Source organism: Gorilla gorilla, chromosome 1 (assembly GCF_029281585.2).
Source record: "Gorilla gorilla gorilla isolate KB3781 chromosome 1, NHGRI_mGorGor1-v2.1_pri, whole genome shotgun sequence".
NCBI classification, from domain to species: Eukaryota; Metazoa; Chordata; class Mammalia; order Primates; family Hominidae; genus Gorilla; species Gorilla gorilla.
Genome location: NC_073224.2, coordinates 207,145,923 through 207,161,598, shown reverse-complemented (window position 1 = coordinate 207,161,598; position 15,676 = coordinate 207,145,923). Strand labels below are relative to the sequence as shown.

Genomic DNA, 15,676 nt, shown 5'->3' with positions numbered 1-15,676 from the left:
ACTTATGTCACCATAAACAACAATAAAAGCTGGAAATACATAAAACAACAGGGCAAGCCGGGCATGGTGGCTCACGCCTGTAATCCCAGCACTTTGGGAGGCTGAGGTGGGTGGATCACCTAAGGTTAGGAGTTCAAGATGAGCCTGGCCAACATGGTGAAACCCCATCTCTACTAAGAATACAAAAATTAGCCAAGCGTGGTGGCAGGCACCTGTAATCCCAGCTACTCGGGAGGCTGAGGCAGTAGGATTGCTTGAACCCGGGAGGCGGAGGTTGCAGTGAGCCAAGATCGTGCCATTGCACTCCAGCCTGGGCGACAAGAGCGAGACTCCATCTCAAAAAACAAAAACAAAAATAAAACAAACAAAAAACAAAACAAAAAAACCCAACAGGGCAGCAAATCTTGAGCGAAGGGAAGTAAGGTGACCACACTTGCCTTGGGCTTTCTCACTGAGGGTATTTCTTTGCAAACCAGGTGCTGAGAAAAAGAGACCAAGCAGACAGCGAAAGACTAAGCAGAGGAAACAGCTATTGGAGTTCAGGGCTGGGGATTGGGACGGGTTCCTCAGCCTATGTCAAAATTCCCCACTGATTTCTTGGCTGACTCATAGCTGTGTATGCACATAGTGAGATACCAGGAAGTCTGGCAGAGAACAGGCTCTGGGAGGCTGGAGACCTGGGCAGAGATTTTGGAGGCTGCACAGTATTGGGGAGACAGAGATGGAAGTTTAGCTCCAATCAAAGTAGAGAAGGCTTTGTGAACACCGTGATATTTCGGTTTGAGTCTCTAGAAAGGCCACACTCTAGGAACAAGGACCACACCACAGGAGTAAAGGCTAAGCTGAAGTAGATGTTCTAACAAAGCCTAAAACCAACCCCTGACAGAACCCAGGTGATAAGTCAGTAATTTAGCAATCTACAGAAAACATAGCATCCTACAAACACAATCTGGAGGGTCTACAATGCATCTATAATCCCTTTGATACACACATACAAAAAAATACTAGAAATGGGAAGCAGAGAAAAGTGGCTGACAGTCAAGAGAAAACAGCCAATAGAAGCAGATTCAGAAACAATCCAGATATTGCAATAAACAGACCATGATGCCAAAATAACTGTGATTGGTAGGTTAAAGAAAATAAGCCGGGCATGGTGGCTCATGCCTGTAATCCCAGCACTTTGGGAGGCCGAGGTGGGCGGATCACGAGGTCAGGAGATCGAGACCATCCTGGCTAACATGGTGAAACCCCGTCTCTACTAAAAATATAAAAAATTAGCTGGGCGTGGTGGTGGGTGCCTGTAGTCCCAGTTACTCGGGAGGCTGAGGCAGGAGAATGGCATGAACCCAGGAGGCGGAGCTTGCAGTGAGCTGAGATTGTGCCACTGCACTCTAGCCTGGGTGACAAAGTGAGACTCCGTCTCAAAAAAAAAAAAAAATAAATAAATAAATAAAAGAAAATAAGAGTACATAGGCAGAATAGGCAGGAAAAACAAACCAAAAATGAAATAAGAAAAGGCAGACAAAATGGATGAAAGAGAATTGTAAAAGACAATTGGAATCTATAAAAAGAATCAAATGGAAGTTCTAAAATGTCACAATACAATACTGGATTTAACAGAAGACATGACTGATAAACTTGAAGAAAGTTCAATAGAACATATCCAAAGTAAAGCACAGAGGGAACAAAGAAAGGAAAACAGCAGAACAGAATATGAGACATGAGTTTTATAAAGTCCCTAGAGGAGAAAAAGAATAAGAGAGAAGCAGTATTTGAGGAAATCATGGCAGACAATTTCCCAAATTTGATGAAAACAAATCCACTGATTCAAGAAGCTCAGCAAAATCTAAGCAGGATAAATACAAAGAAAACTATAGCTGAAAACATCATAGCTGGTCAGGCACAGCAGTTCACACCTGTAATCCTAGCAATTTGGGAGGCCAAGGCAGGCAAAGCGTTTGAGCTCAGGAGTTTGAGACTAGCCTGGCCAACATGGTGAAATTCCATCTCCAAAAAAAAATACAAAAATTAGCCAGGTGTGGTGGCACATACCCATAGTCCCAGCTACTCAGGAGGCTGAGGTGGGAGGATCACCTGAGCCCAGGAAGTCGAGGCTGCAGTGAGCCAAGATCAATCACTCCAGCCTGGGCAATGCAAGCAAGACCCTGTCTCAAAGAAAACAACAACAAAAACATCATAGTCAAATTGCTGAAAATGAGAAACAAGAAAAAATCTTAAAAGCAGAGAAAAGACATATTATCCGTAAAGGAGAAACAATAAACTTAGAGGTGACTTTTCAGTCGAAACTATGGAAGCCAGAAGGCAATGCAATGATCCTTTAAAAGTGCCAAAAGAAAAATAATTGCAAACTTCAAATTTCATACCCAGTGAAAGAAATTGAAAGATGTTTTCAGATAAAAGAAAGCTGAAAGAACTCATTACTGAAAGAACTGCACTACAAACACAAAATACTAAGTGGGGGCTCTTTAGGTTGAAGGAAAATGAACTCACACAGAAGCAAAGAACTGCAGGCAAGAATCAAGAGTATCAGAAAGGGGAAGTAGGGGTAGATATAGATGAAAAGTGACTTAAAAAACAATTATAGGCTGGGCGCAGTGGCTTACGCCTGTAATCCCAGAACTTTGGGAGGCCAAGGTGGGTGGATAGCTTGAGGTCAGGAGTTCAAGACCAGCCTGGCCAACATGGTGAAACCCCATCTCTACTAAAAATACAAAAATTAGCCGGGCGTGGTGGCGGGCACCTGTAATCCCAGCTACTCAGTAGGCTGGGGCACGAGAATCCCTTGAACCAGGGAGACGGATGTTGCAGTGAGCCGAGATCACGCCGCTGCCCTTCAGCCTGGGTGATAGAGGGAGACTCAGTCTCAGAAAAATTAAAAAAAAAAATTGTAGTAAAGTCTTTAAGATTTATTTTATTTTATTTTTGAGACAAGGTCTCTCTCTGTTGCCCAGCCTGGAGTGCAATGGTACGATCTCAGCTTACTGCAATCTCTGCCTCCCAGGCTCAAACAATTCTCCTGTGTCAGCCTCTTGAATATCTGGGATTATAGGTGCACACCACTGCGTCCGGCTAATTTTTGTATTTTTACTAGAGATGGGGTTTCATCATGTTGGCCAGGCTGGTCTCAAGCTTCTGACCTCAGGTGATCTGCCTGTCTTGGCCTCCCAAAGTGCTGGGATTACAGGAGTGACCCATTGCGCCCAGCCAGGGGATTTAAAATTTATGTCAAAAATGAGTTTTGAGGCTGGGCGCGGTGACTCATGCCTGTAATCCCAGCACTTTGGGAGGCCGAGGCAGGTGGGTTACGAGGTCAGGAGATGGAGACCAACCTGGCCAACATGGTGAAACCCCATCTCTACTAAAAATACAAAAATTAGCTGGACATGGTTGTGGGCGCCTGTAATCCCAGCTACTCGGAAGGCTGAGGCAGGAGAATGGCTTGAACCTGGGAGGCGGAGGTTGCAGTGAGCCAAGAACACGCCACTGCACTCCAGCCTGGTGACAGAGCAAGACTCTGTCTCAAAAATAAAAAAAAATTAAAAAAAAGATGAGTTTTGCCAGGCGCGGTGGCTCACGCTTGTAATCTCAGCACTTTGGGAGGCCAAGGTCGGAGGATCACGAGGTCAGGAGACCGAGACCACCTTGGCTAACATGGTGAAACCCCGTCTCTACTAAAAATACAAAAAATTAGCAGGGTGTGGTGGCGGGCGCCTGTAGTCCCAGCTACTTGGGAAGCTGAGGCAGGAGAATGGCGTGAACCCGGGAGGTGGAGGTTGCAGTGAGCCGAGACGGCGCTACTGCACTCCAGCCTGGGCGACAGAGCAAGACTCCATCTCAAAAAACAAAAACAAACAAAACAAACAAAAAATGAGTTTTACTCCAACTGTTGTTGGAGCAAAAATGTAGTAAAACTGTTTCTTGCATTGTTGGGCAGTGGTAAAAATATCTAACTTAAACTGTAATAAATTGCAAGGATACGTGTTGTAATCTCTAGGGCAGGGATGGGCAAACTGTTTTAGAAAGGGCCAGTTAATAAAGATTTTAGGGGCTGGGTGAGGTGGCTCACGTCTGTAATCCTAGCACTATGGGAGGCCAAGGCGGGCAGATCATGAGGTCAAGAGATCAAGACCATTCCTGGCCAACATGGTGAAACCCTGTCTCTACTAAAAATACAAAAATTAGCTGGGTGTGGTGGCACGCGCCTGTAGTCCCAGCTACTTGAGAGGCTGAGGCAGAAGAATTGCTAGAACCCAAGAGGCAGAGGTTGCAGTGAGCCAAGATTGTGCCACTGCACTCCAGCATGGGTGACAAAGCGAGACTCCCTCTCAAAAAAAAAAAAAAAAAAAAAAAGATTTTAGGCTTTATGGGCCACATATGCTCTTTACTGCTTATTCTTCATCTTTTTTCACAATCCTTAAACAATGTAAAAACCATTCTTAGCTCATGAGTCATACAAAAACAAGGTATGGGCCAAATCCCTGCTCTAATAATAAAAGGAGGTCCAACTAAAAAGTTAATCAAGCAGATACAATAAAATAATAGGCCAGGCGCAGTGGCTCATGCTTGTAATCCCAGTACTTTGACAGGCTGAGGTGGGTGGATCATGAGGTCAGGAGTTCGAGATCAGCCTGGCCAACATAGTGAAACTCCGTCTCTACTAAAAATACAAAAAAAATTAGCTGGGTGTGGTGGCAGGCACCTGTAATCCCAGCTACTTGGGAGGCTGAGGCAAAGAGAGTCACTTGAACCTGGGAAACAGAGGTTGCAGTAAGCCGAGATCGCGCCACTGCACTCCAGCCCAGGCAACAGTGTGAGACTCTGTCTTTAAAAAACAAACAAAAGACAACAAAAAACAAAAACAAAAACAAATAATAAGAAATAATCAAAAAATGTATTTATTTTATTCTTTTTTGTTTTTTTTTTTCAGAGACAAGGTCTTGCTTTGTCACCCAGTTTGGAGTGTGATGGTGTGATCATGGCTCACTGCAGCCATGATCGCACCTCCTGGGCTCAAGCAATTATTCTGCCTCAGCCTCCTGAATAGCTGGGACTACAGAGGCGTGCCTGGCTAATTTTTTATTTTATTGTGGAGACAGAGTCTTGCTATGTGGCCCAGGCTGGTCTCAAACTCCTGGGCTCAAATGATCCTCCTGCCTCAGCCTCCCAACGTGCTGGGATTACAGGCATGAGCCACAGTGCCTGGCCCTCAAAAAATTTATATTGTGGCTGGGTGCAGTGGCTCACACCTGTAATCCCAGTGCTTTGGAAGGCTGAGATGGGTGGATCACCTGAGGTCAGGAGTTCAAAACCAGCCTGGCCAACATGGTGAAACCCCATCTCTACTTAAAAATATAAAAATTACCTAGGCATGGTGGCAGGCACCTGTAATCCCAGCTACTCGGGAGGCTGAGGCAGGAGAATCGCTTGAACCCGGGAGGTGGAGGTTGCAGTGAGCCGAGAGTGAGCCATTGCACTCCAGCCTGGGTGACAACAGTGAAACTCAGTCTCAAAAAAAAAAAAAAAAATATATATATATATATATATAAATATATATATATAATATAATATATAATATATATTATATATAATATAATATATATTATATAATATAATGTATATATTATATATTATATATATTATATAATTAATATATTATATTATATATATTATATTATATAATATATATATAAAGCATTTCTGCATTCATTAACTATATCAAAAAACTAAGCCAGGCACAGTGGATCTCGCCTATAATCCCAGCACTTTGGGAGGCCAAGGCAGGAAGACTGCTTGAGCCCAGGGGTTTGAGACCTGCCTGGGCAACACAGGGAGGCCTCATCCCTACAAGTAATTTTAAAACTACCCGGGTGTTGTGGCATGCACCTGTGGTCCCAGCTACTTGGGAGGCTGAGGTGGGAGAACTGCTTGAGCCCAGGCTGTTGAGGCTGTGATGAGCCATGACCGCATTACTGCACTCTGGCCTGGGCGACAGAGTGAGAACTTGTCTCAAAAAAAAGACAAGAAAGAGAAAAAGATGCTGGGAAATGCGAACCAAATGCTCTGTGAAAGGACAGTAGTTCCAACTGGTAATGCTTCTCCTTGGAAACTGGGCTATTAGGAAAGGAGTAAATCCAACAGGTGCGGGAGCAGCTTCCTGGTTGTCACCAGGCACATGGGCTCTGGAGTTTGAAAGATCTGGGTACTAATAATTCCTGCTCAGTTACTAACTGTGTGATATTGGACAACTTCTTATCTTCTATCCTCAGTGTTCTCATCTGCAAAACAAGGAGAATATTTACCATACACTATGACTAGTGGGACTGACACATCATAGTTCAATAAACACAGCTGCATACCTCTGAAGTGCAAGTGAAAAAAGACAGGAAAGCGGACACTCACCTTCTCTGCAAAGGTGAAAATCTTTCTCTGATCAACACCTCCAAATTGGGCATCTACTTTTAAATACTCTTCATCCAAAGCCTGTGGAAAGAAACACATGAACATAAACATCTACTTTATTTTTTTGAGACAGAGTCTCGCTCTGTCGCCCAGGCTGGAGTGCTGTGGCGTGATCTCGGCTCACTGCCACCTCTGCCTCTCGGGTTCAAGTGAGTCTCCTGCCTCAGCCTCCCGAGTAGTTGGGATTACAGACATGCACCACCACGCCCGGCTAATTTTTTGTATTTTTAGTAGAGACGGCGTTTTGCCATGTTGCCCAGGCTGGCCTTAAAATCCTGAGCTCAGGTGATCCACCCACCTTGGCCTCCCAAAGTGCTGGGATTACAGGCGAGAGCCACCATGCCCAGCCTAAACATCTACTTTATTTCTTCTATATGGGTCTGAGAAATCAGAAACTTTAGGAAATTACTTGATTTTTCAGAAGGTAAAGCCAAGAAGAAAATAAACAGCAGTCAGCTTCCCTCTTGGCCTCAAAAGCTGCAAAGACAGTTGCTGAGTGTTTGTGGTGAACATTACTCCATGTGGATGTCATGGGATAAAAAAATAAGAGTAGTCTCTGCCCTCAGGATATGCAGAATCCTGCAGGGAGGGAGAGAAGAAGAAAACAAACCATAGTCATGCCAAAGGTATTCTACTGAATAAGGTGGCCTGTGACAAATGACATATAAGTAGCATAAAGAAGTCCTGTGAGAATTCGGGAAAAAGGTAAGACTGAACTAGAAAACAGTGACTGTCTGGGTGCGATGGCTCACGCCTGTAATCCCAGCACTTTGGGAGGCTGAGGTGGAAAGATCACTTGAGCCCGGGTGTCTCTCCAAAAATAAAAAACAAACAAGCAAACAAAAAGATATTAGCCAAGTGTGATGGCGCGCATCTATAGTCCCAGCTACTCAGGAGGCTGAGGTAGGAGGATCACCTAAGCCCAGAGAGGTTGTGGCTGCGGTGAGCCATGATCGTGCCACTGCACCCGAGCCTGGGAGACAGAGTGAAGCCCTGTTTCAAAAAATAAAATAAAATTAAAATAAATAAATAAAACAGTGACTGTCACTTATGACATGCCAGGCCTGCTGCCAGCTCCGTGGATGGTGAGATAAATCAGACCCAGACTCTCCCTTCAAGAAGCCCAATTATCCAGCTGGGGAGAGACATGTAAACAGATCATTTCAACTCAGTGTGCTAAGGGTTAACCCAGATGTTCATATAAGGAACAGTGTTGACATAAAAGAAGAAATTATCTCTATTTAGTAAGATGGGTGTGGAGAAGTCTTCCTAGAATCAGATTGTGGGCTAAGCTTGGTTTTGAAGAACATATAGATGTTTTTCACCATGCAGAGGAAATAGAATGTGAGAAGGCACAGAGGTGTGAAGTGTTTAGGGAAATTTTGAGTGATTCAGTCTGCAAAAGTACGAACTTCAAGGGAGGTGGGAAGTAGTGACTGATGAGGTTAGAAAAGTAGGTAAAGACCATGAAATGTCATGCTAGGGTGCCTAGTGTTATCTTGGCCAATGAAAGGTTTTAAGGAGAGGAGAAATATGACCAGCACTGTAGGAAGATCGCAACAGTAACAGGGCAGGGCAGAGACTGGAGACTCATGGGTTGGAGACAAAGTGAATGCCTCAAAGGCTATTGTGAAAGTCTAAGTGAGAAATATCGATGGACAAAAGACAATGAGGACGCAGAGCAAGAATGAATTTAAGACATTTTAAAAAAGTAGAATTGATAAGATTTAGTGCATAATTGGCTGAAGGGAAGAGGAAGAGAAGGCTGAACAAGCAGGAACAGTCTAGAACAGCATTATCCAACAGAATCTTCTGTGGTGATGAATATATTATATGTCTGTGCTGTCCAATATAGTAGCTAACCAACAACTTGATATATAGCCAATGTGACTAGAGAACAAAAATTTCCATTTTATTTAATTTTAAGAGCCACATATGACTAGGACTAGAGGCTACCACATTAGACAGTACAGACCTAGTCTTTTTTCTTTCTTTCTTTCTTTTTTTTTAAGAGATGGAGTCTCACACACACAGAATAAAACAGAGATGGAGTCTTGCTACGTTGCCTAGGCTGGTCTTGAACTCCTGGCCTCAAGCGATCCTCCTGCCTTGGACTTGGGATTATAGGCATAAACCATGGCGCCCAGCCAACAGTGCAGAACTAGCATGTCTCCGGGTTTTCTTTTTTTAAGATAGGGTCTCACTCTGTCACCCAGGCTGGAGGGCAGTGGCGTGATCTCGGCTCACTGCAACCTCCACCTCCTGCGTTCAAGCGATTCTCCCACCGCAGCCTCACAAGTAGCTGGGACTACAGGGGCATGCCACCACACCTGGCTAATTTTTGTATTATTTGGTAGAGATGGGGTTTCACCATGTTGGTCAGGCTGGTCTTGAACTCCCAACCTCAAGTGATCTGCCTGTCTTGGCCTCCCAAAGTGTTGGGATTACAGGTGCCAGCCACTGCGCCCAGCTCCAGGTTTAACCTTGGAAAATATCTCTTTGAGGTGACAAGGGAAAATTTTATTCTCTCATATCAAACATTACAAAGGGCTAGACGTGTTGGCTTACGCCTGCAATTTCAGCACTTTGGGAGACTAAGGCAGGAGGATCACTTGAGGCCAGGAGTTCGAGACCAGCCTAGACAACATGGTGAGACCCTGTCTCCACAAAAAATTTAATTAAAAAAATTATACAGATATACAAAGAAAAAGTGAAGTCTATCCATATTTTCATCCTGCCTTCACAAGGTAAACAGTATCAACAGCTTGGTTTGTACTTTTCTTTTTTTTTGGAGATGGAGTCTTGCACTGTCTGTCACCCAGGCTGGAGTGCAGTGGTGGGAGCTCCGCCTCCTAGATTCATGCCATTCTCCTGCCTCAGCCTCCTGTGTAGCTGGGACTACAGGCACCCGTCACCACACCTGGCTAATTTTTTGTATTTTTAGTAGAGATGGGGTTTCACCATGTTAGCCAGGATGGTCTCGATCTCCTGACCTCGTGATCCGCCCGCTTCGGCCTCCCAAAGTGCTGGGATTACAGGCATGAGCCACTGCACCCGCCTGGTTTGTGTTTTTCTATCCTTCTCCTTGCTCATATAAATATATGTGCACACAAAGGAAACAGAAGGATGTTTCTGTTAAAACATGTATTTGTTTTGTTTAACAGAAAATAGGATCATGCTCAAATTTATTTTCACATATTGCTCTGAAGTTTATTTCCTTTATTAAGATTATGATAAAAAGGATTATGATTAATATAAAGATGTATGAGATGAACAATGTCTTAAAGGACAGACAGGTAGAGAAGGAATTATAATGGAAGAAGTAAAAGAGCTTCCCAGGAAGCAGGGAAGGAAGAGGAGAGACACACAGGAAGGCCTATAAGGTTGGAGAAGGAATAGCAAATGCATATATTTAACTGGTGCCAGGAGAGAGGTTTGTGTACAGTACAGGCATACCTCAGCGATACTGTGGGTTCAGTTCCAGACAACCACAATAAAGTGACCCACTTGGATTTTTTTGTTTCTCGGTGCATATAAAAGTTGTGGTTACACTATATCGTAGTCTATTTAAAGTGTGTAATAGTGTTACGTCTACAAAAACAACGTACATACTTTAATTTGGTTAAGGTATGGCTAAAAATGCTAACGATCATCTGAGCCTTCAGCAAGTCATAATCTTCTTGCTGGTGGAGGGTCTTGCCTCCATGTCTGATGGCTGCTGACTGATCAGGGTGGTGGTTGCTGAAGGCTGCAGTGGCTGTGGCAATTCCCTAAAATAAGACAACAATGAAGTTTGCCACATCAATTGACTCTCCCTTTCACGAAAGATTTATCTGGTGCAGGTGATGCTGTTTGATAGCATTCTGTCCACAGCAGAACTTCTTTCAATATTGGAGTCCATCCTCTCAAACCCTGCTGCTGCTTTATCAACTAAGTTTATGTAATATTCAAAATCTTTTGTTGCCATTTCAACAACGTTCACAGAATCCTCACCAGTAGTTTCCATTTCAAGAAACCACTTTCTTTGCTCATCCGTAAGAAGCAATTCCTCATCTGTTCAAAATTTATCATGAGATTGCAGCAATTCAGTCACATCTTCAGGCTCCACCCCTAATTGTAGTTCTCTTGTTATTTCTACCCCATCTACAGTGACTTCCCTCACTGAAGTCTTGAACCCCTCAAAGTCACCCATGACAGTTACCATCCACTTCTTCCAAACTTCTGTTAATATGGATATTTTTACTTCCTCCCATGAATCACGAATATTCTTAGTAACACCGAGAATGCTGGATCCTTTTCAGAGGTTTTCAGTTAACTTTGCCCAGATCCATCGGAGGAGTCACTATCTACGGCAGCTATAGCCTTTTGAAATATATTTCTTAAACAGTAGGACTTGAAAGTTGAAATCACTCCTTGATCCATGGGCTATAGAATGGATGTTGTGTTAGCAGGCATGAAAATAACATTCAACTCCTGAACATCTCAAGCTCCACAGAAGCTCTCCATCAGAGCTCTTAGGTGACCAGGTGCACTGTCAATGAGCAGTAATGTTTTGAAAAGAATCTTTTTGAGGAGTAGGTCTCAAAAGTGGGCTTAAAATGCTCAGTAAATCATACTGTTAACAGATGTGCTACTATCCAGGCTTTGTTGTTCCATTTATAGAGCTCAGGCAGAGTAGACTTAGCATAATTCTTTTTTGAGATGGAGTCTCACTCTGTTACCCAGGCTGGAGTGCAGTGGTGTGATCTCGGCTCACTGCAATCTCTGCCTCCTGGGTATAAGTGATTCTCCTGCCTCAGCCTCCCGAGTAGCTGGGGTTACAGATGCGCGCCACAACGCCTGGTTATTTTATTTATTTATTTTTTTTGAGACAGAGTCTTGCATTGTTGCCTGGGCTGGAGTGCAATGGTGCGATCTCGGCTTACTGCAATCTCCACCTCCTGGGTTCAAGTGACTGTCCTGCCTCAGCCTCCTGAGTAGCTGGGACTACAGTTGCGCACCACCATGCCCAGCTAATTTTTGTATTTTTAGTAGAGACAAGGTTTTACTATGATGGCCAGGCTGGTCTCGAACTCCTGACCTCGTGATCTGCCTGCCTCGGCCTCCCAAAGTGCTGAGTTACAGGTGTGAGCCATCACGCCTGGCCTAATTCTTCTTTTTTTTTTTTTTTGTAGTTTTAGTAGAGACAGGGTTTCACCATGTTGGCCAGGCTGGTCTCGAACTCCTGGCCTCAAGTGATTTGCTCACCTCGGCCTCCCAAAGTGCTGGGATTACAGGCATGAGCCACCATGCCCGGCCTATTTAGCATAATTCTTAAAGGCACTAGGATTTTTGGAATGTAAATGAGCATTGGCTTCAACTTCAATTCACCAGCTGCATTAGCTCCTAACAAGAGAGTCAGCCTGTCCTTTGAAGATTTGAAGCCAGGAATCAACTTCTCTCTAGCTACGAAAGTCCGAGATGGCATCTTCTTCCGAAAAAAGGCTATTTCATCTACCTTGAAAATCCATTGTTTAGTGTAGCCACCTTCATCAATGATCTTAGCTAGATCTTCTGGGTAACTTGCTGCAACTTCTACATCAGCGCTTGCTGCTTCACCTTGCACTTTTTTTTTTTTAAATAGTATTTATTGATCATTCTTGGGTGTTTCTCGGAGAGGGGGATTTGGCAGGGTCATAGGACAATAGTGGAGGGAAGGTCAGCAGATAAACATGTGAACAAGGGTCTCTGGTTTTCCTAGGCAGAGGACCCTGCGGCCTTCCGCAGTGTTTGTGTCCCTGGGTACTTGAGATTAGGGAGTGGTGATGACTCTTAATGAGCATGCTGCCTTCAAGCATCTGTTTAACAAAGCACATCTTGCACCGCCCTTAATCCATTTAACCCTGAGTGGACACAGCACATGTTTCAGAGAGCACGGGGTTGGGGGTAAAGTTATAGATTAACAGCATCCCAAGGCAGAAGAATTTTTCTTAGTACAGAACAAAATGGAGTCTCCCATGTCTACCTCTTTCCACACAGACACAGTAACAATCTGATCTCTCTTTCTTTTCCCCACATTTCCCCCTTTTCTATTCGACAAAACCGCCATCGTCATCACGGCCCGTTGTCAATGAGCTGTTGGGTACTCCTCCCAGATGGGGTGGTGGCCGGGCAGGGGGGCTCCTCACTTCCCAGACGGGGCGGCCGGGCAGAGGCGCCCCCCACCTCCCTCCTGGACGGGGCGGCTGGCCGGGTGGGGGCTGCCCCCCACCTCCCTCCCAGACGGGGCGGCTGGCCAGGTGGGGGCTGCCCCCCACCTCCCTCCTGGACAGGGCGGCTGGCTGGGTGGGGGCTGCCCCCCACCTCCTGGATGGGGCAGCTGCCGGGCAGAGGGGCTCCTCACTTCTCAGACGGGGTGGCGGTCGGGCAGAGACACTCCTCAGTTCCCAGACGGGGTCGCGGCAGGGCAGAGGCGCTCCTCACATCCCAGACAGGGCGGCGGGGCAGAGGCGCTCCCCACATCTCAGAGGATGGGTGCCGGGCAGAGACGCTCCTCACTTCCTAGACGGGATGGCGGCCGGGAAGAGGTGCTCCTCAATTCCCAGACTGGGCGGCTGGGCAGAGGGGCTCCTCACATCCCAGACGATGGGCGGCCAGGCAGAGACGCTCCTCACTTCCCAGACGGGGTGGCGGCTGGGCAGAGGCTGCAATCGCGGCACTTTGGGAGGCCAAGGCAGGCGGCTGGGAGGTGGAGGTTGTAGCGAGCTGAGATCACGCCACTGCACTCCAGCCTGGGCAAGATTGAGCACTGAGTGAGCGAGACTCTGTCTGCAATCCCGGCACCTCGGGAGGCCGAGTTGGGCAGATCACTCGCGGTCAGGAGCTGGAGACCAGCCCGGCCAACACAGCGAAACCCCGTCTCCACCAAAAAATACAAAAACCAGTCAGGCGTGGCGGCGCGCGTCTGCAATCCCAGGGACTCGGCAGGCTGAGGCAGGAGAATCAGGCAGGGAGGTTGCAGTGAGCCGAGATGGCGGCAGTACAAGTCCAGCCTTGGCTCGGCATCAGAGGGAGACCGTGGAAAGGGGAGACGGAGAGGGAGAGGGAGAGAGGGAGAGAGGGAGAGAGGGAGAGAGGGAGAGAGGGAGAGAGGGAGAGAGGGAGAGAGGGAGAGAGGGAGAGAGGGAGAGAGGGAGAGAGGGAGAGGGAGAGCCACCTTGCACTTTTATGTTATGGAGATGGCTTTTTTCCCTTTAAACGTCATGAGCCAATCTCTCGGCCTTCATAAAACTGAAGACAGGGCCTTTCTCTGGAGTAGGCTTTAGATTAAGGTAACATTGTGGCTGGTTTGATCTTCTATCCAGAGCACTACAATCTTCTCCATATCAGCATAAGTGAAACTTATGTCTGTTTCTATTTTTCAGGTGTTCACTGGAGTAGCACTTTGAATTTCCTTCAAGAACTTTCCCTATGGATTCACAACCTGGCTATTTGGTGCAAGAGGCCCAGCTTTCCGCCTGCCTCAGCTTTTGACATTCCTTCTTCACTAAGCTTAATCATTTCTAGGTGTAGATTTAAAGTGACAGATGTGCGGCTGAGCGCGGTAGCTCACGTCTATAATCCCAGCACTGTGGGAGGCCAAGGTGGGTGGATCATGAGGTCAGGAGTTCAAGACCAGCCCGGCCAAGATGGTGAAACCCCGTCTCTACTAAAAATACAAAAAAATCAGCTGGGCATGGTGGCAGGCGCCTGTAATCCCAGCTACTCGGGAGGCTGAGGCAGAGAATTGCTTGAACCCAGGAGGCGGAGGTTGCAGTGAGCCGAGATTGCGCCACTGCATTCCAGCCTGGGCGACAGAGCGAGACTCCGTCCCAAAAATAAATAAATAAATAAAGTGAGCTATGTGTGACTCTCCCTTTCAACACTTAGAGGCCATTGTAGGGTTATTAATTAGCCTAATTTCAATATTGTTGTGTTTGAGGAAATGAGGAGGCCAGGAGAGTGAGGAAATGGCTGGATGGTAGAGTAGTCAGAACACACACAATATTTATTAAGTTCGTTGTCTTATATGGCCACAGTTTGTGGTGCCCCAAAACAATTACAATATTAACATCAAAGGTAACAGATCGCATATCACCATGCAGATATGATAATAATGAAAAAGCTTAAAATACTGTGAGAATTACCAAAATGTGGCACAGAGACACGAAGTGAGCACATGCTGTTGGAAAAATGGTGCTGGTGGACTTGCTGTACACAGGTTGCCACACACCTTCAATTTGTAAAAAACACGATATCTGCGTAGTGCAGTAAAGCAAAGTGCAATAAGATATGCCTGTCATCAAACCAGAGCAGAAAAGGTCATCGGGCCACTCCATCCCCCTTAAGTACCTGCAGTCCGGGGTATAAGAGGCCACTCAGCAAAGGGTGCTCCACCTGCTTTACCACCTCAGCTCCAGCCTTCTTGGAATCGTGCTGTGTGACCACGGAGGAGAGTCTGTACACATCTAGTGTGTACTCTCTGAAGAGGAAAGGAAGAGGGGACAGCTGTAAACCTGGGCCTAGGCCTCAGTTTCCTAGGAAATCTAAAGCACATTAATTTACTTCCCTAACCTTAGTGTAACCAGGGATCTCGGTTTTAAAAATACATTTTAATCACCAACTTTCTTCTTCTTTCCCTCCCTTCTGGCAATGCATGCTTATTTAATTATGTTCTTGCTTAAGAAATTTCAGAGAGGAGGGTGAGGATTCAAAAACTACCTATTGGGTATTGTGCTGATTACCTGGGTGACAAAATTGTCTGTACACCAAACTCCTGTGACATGTAATTTACTCATGTAACAAACCTGCACATGCACCCCTTGAATCTAAAATAAAAGCTGGAAAAAAAGAAATCACAGAAGCTAATCTTGAAACAAACTAGGCATGGAGCCCAGACTGCAGAATCCTCCTGCTCAGAGGGAGTCTGGAACGATTAGTCCATCACCATCAGTCTGAAGTCAAGATAACACCAACCATACCTCCTGACAGGCAATTATGCAAGACAGCCATCAGAACAAAGACACACAGACCCTGCATTCTCACCACTCCTGCATGTCTCCCACACCAAGTCTCCCTTTAAAAACACTATGGTAACATTTAGAATTTAAGATAGTACTTTAGAACACTAGTTCACCATCTTCTCGGTTTGTTGGCTTTCTGATTAAACCTGCTTTTC

The 15,676-nt window shown here is 45.6% G+C and overlaps 1 protein-coding gene across 1 annotated transcript in view; it reads right to left on the bottom strand.

Moving 5' to 3' along the window:
* The window catches only part of YARS1 (tyrosyl-tRNA synthetase 1), a 42,186-nt gene that overhangs the window by 16,215 nt on the left and 10,295 nt on the right, over positions 1–15,676 (bottom strand). Inside the window, exons 4-5 of the mRNA XM_004025387.4 lie at positions 14,851–14,980; positions 6,421–6,501 (exon numbers count right to left, since the gene is read on the bottom strand). Coding sequence (XP_004025436.1) covers positions 6,421–6,501; positions 14,851–14,980 — 211 coding nt within the window. The remainder of the gene's footprint in view (positions 1–6,420; positions 6,502–14,850; positions 14,981–15,676) is intronic.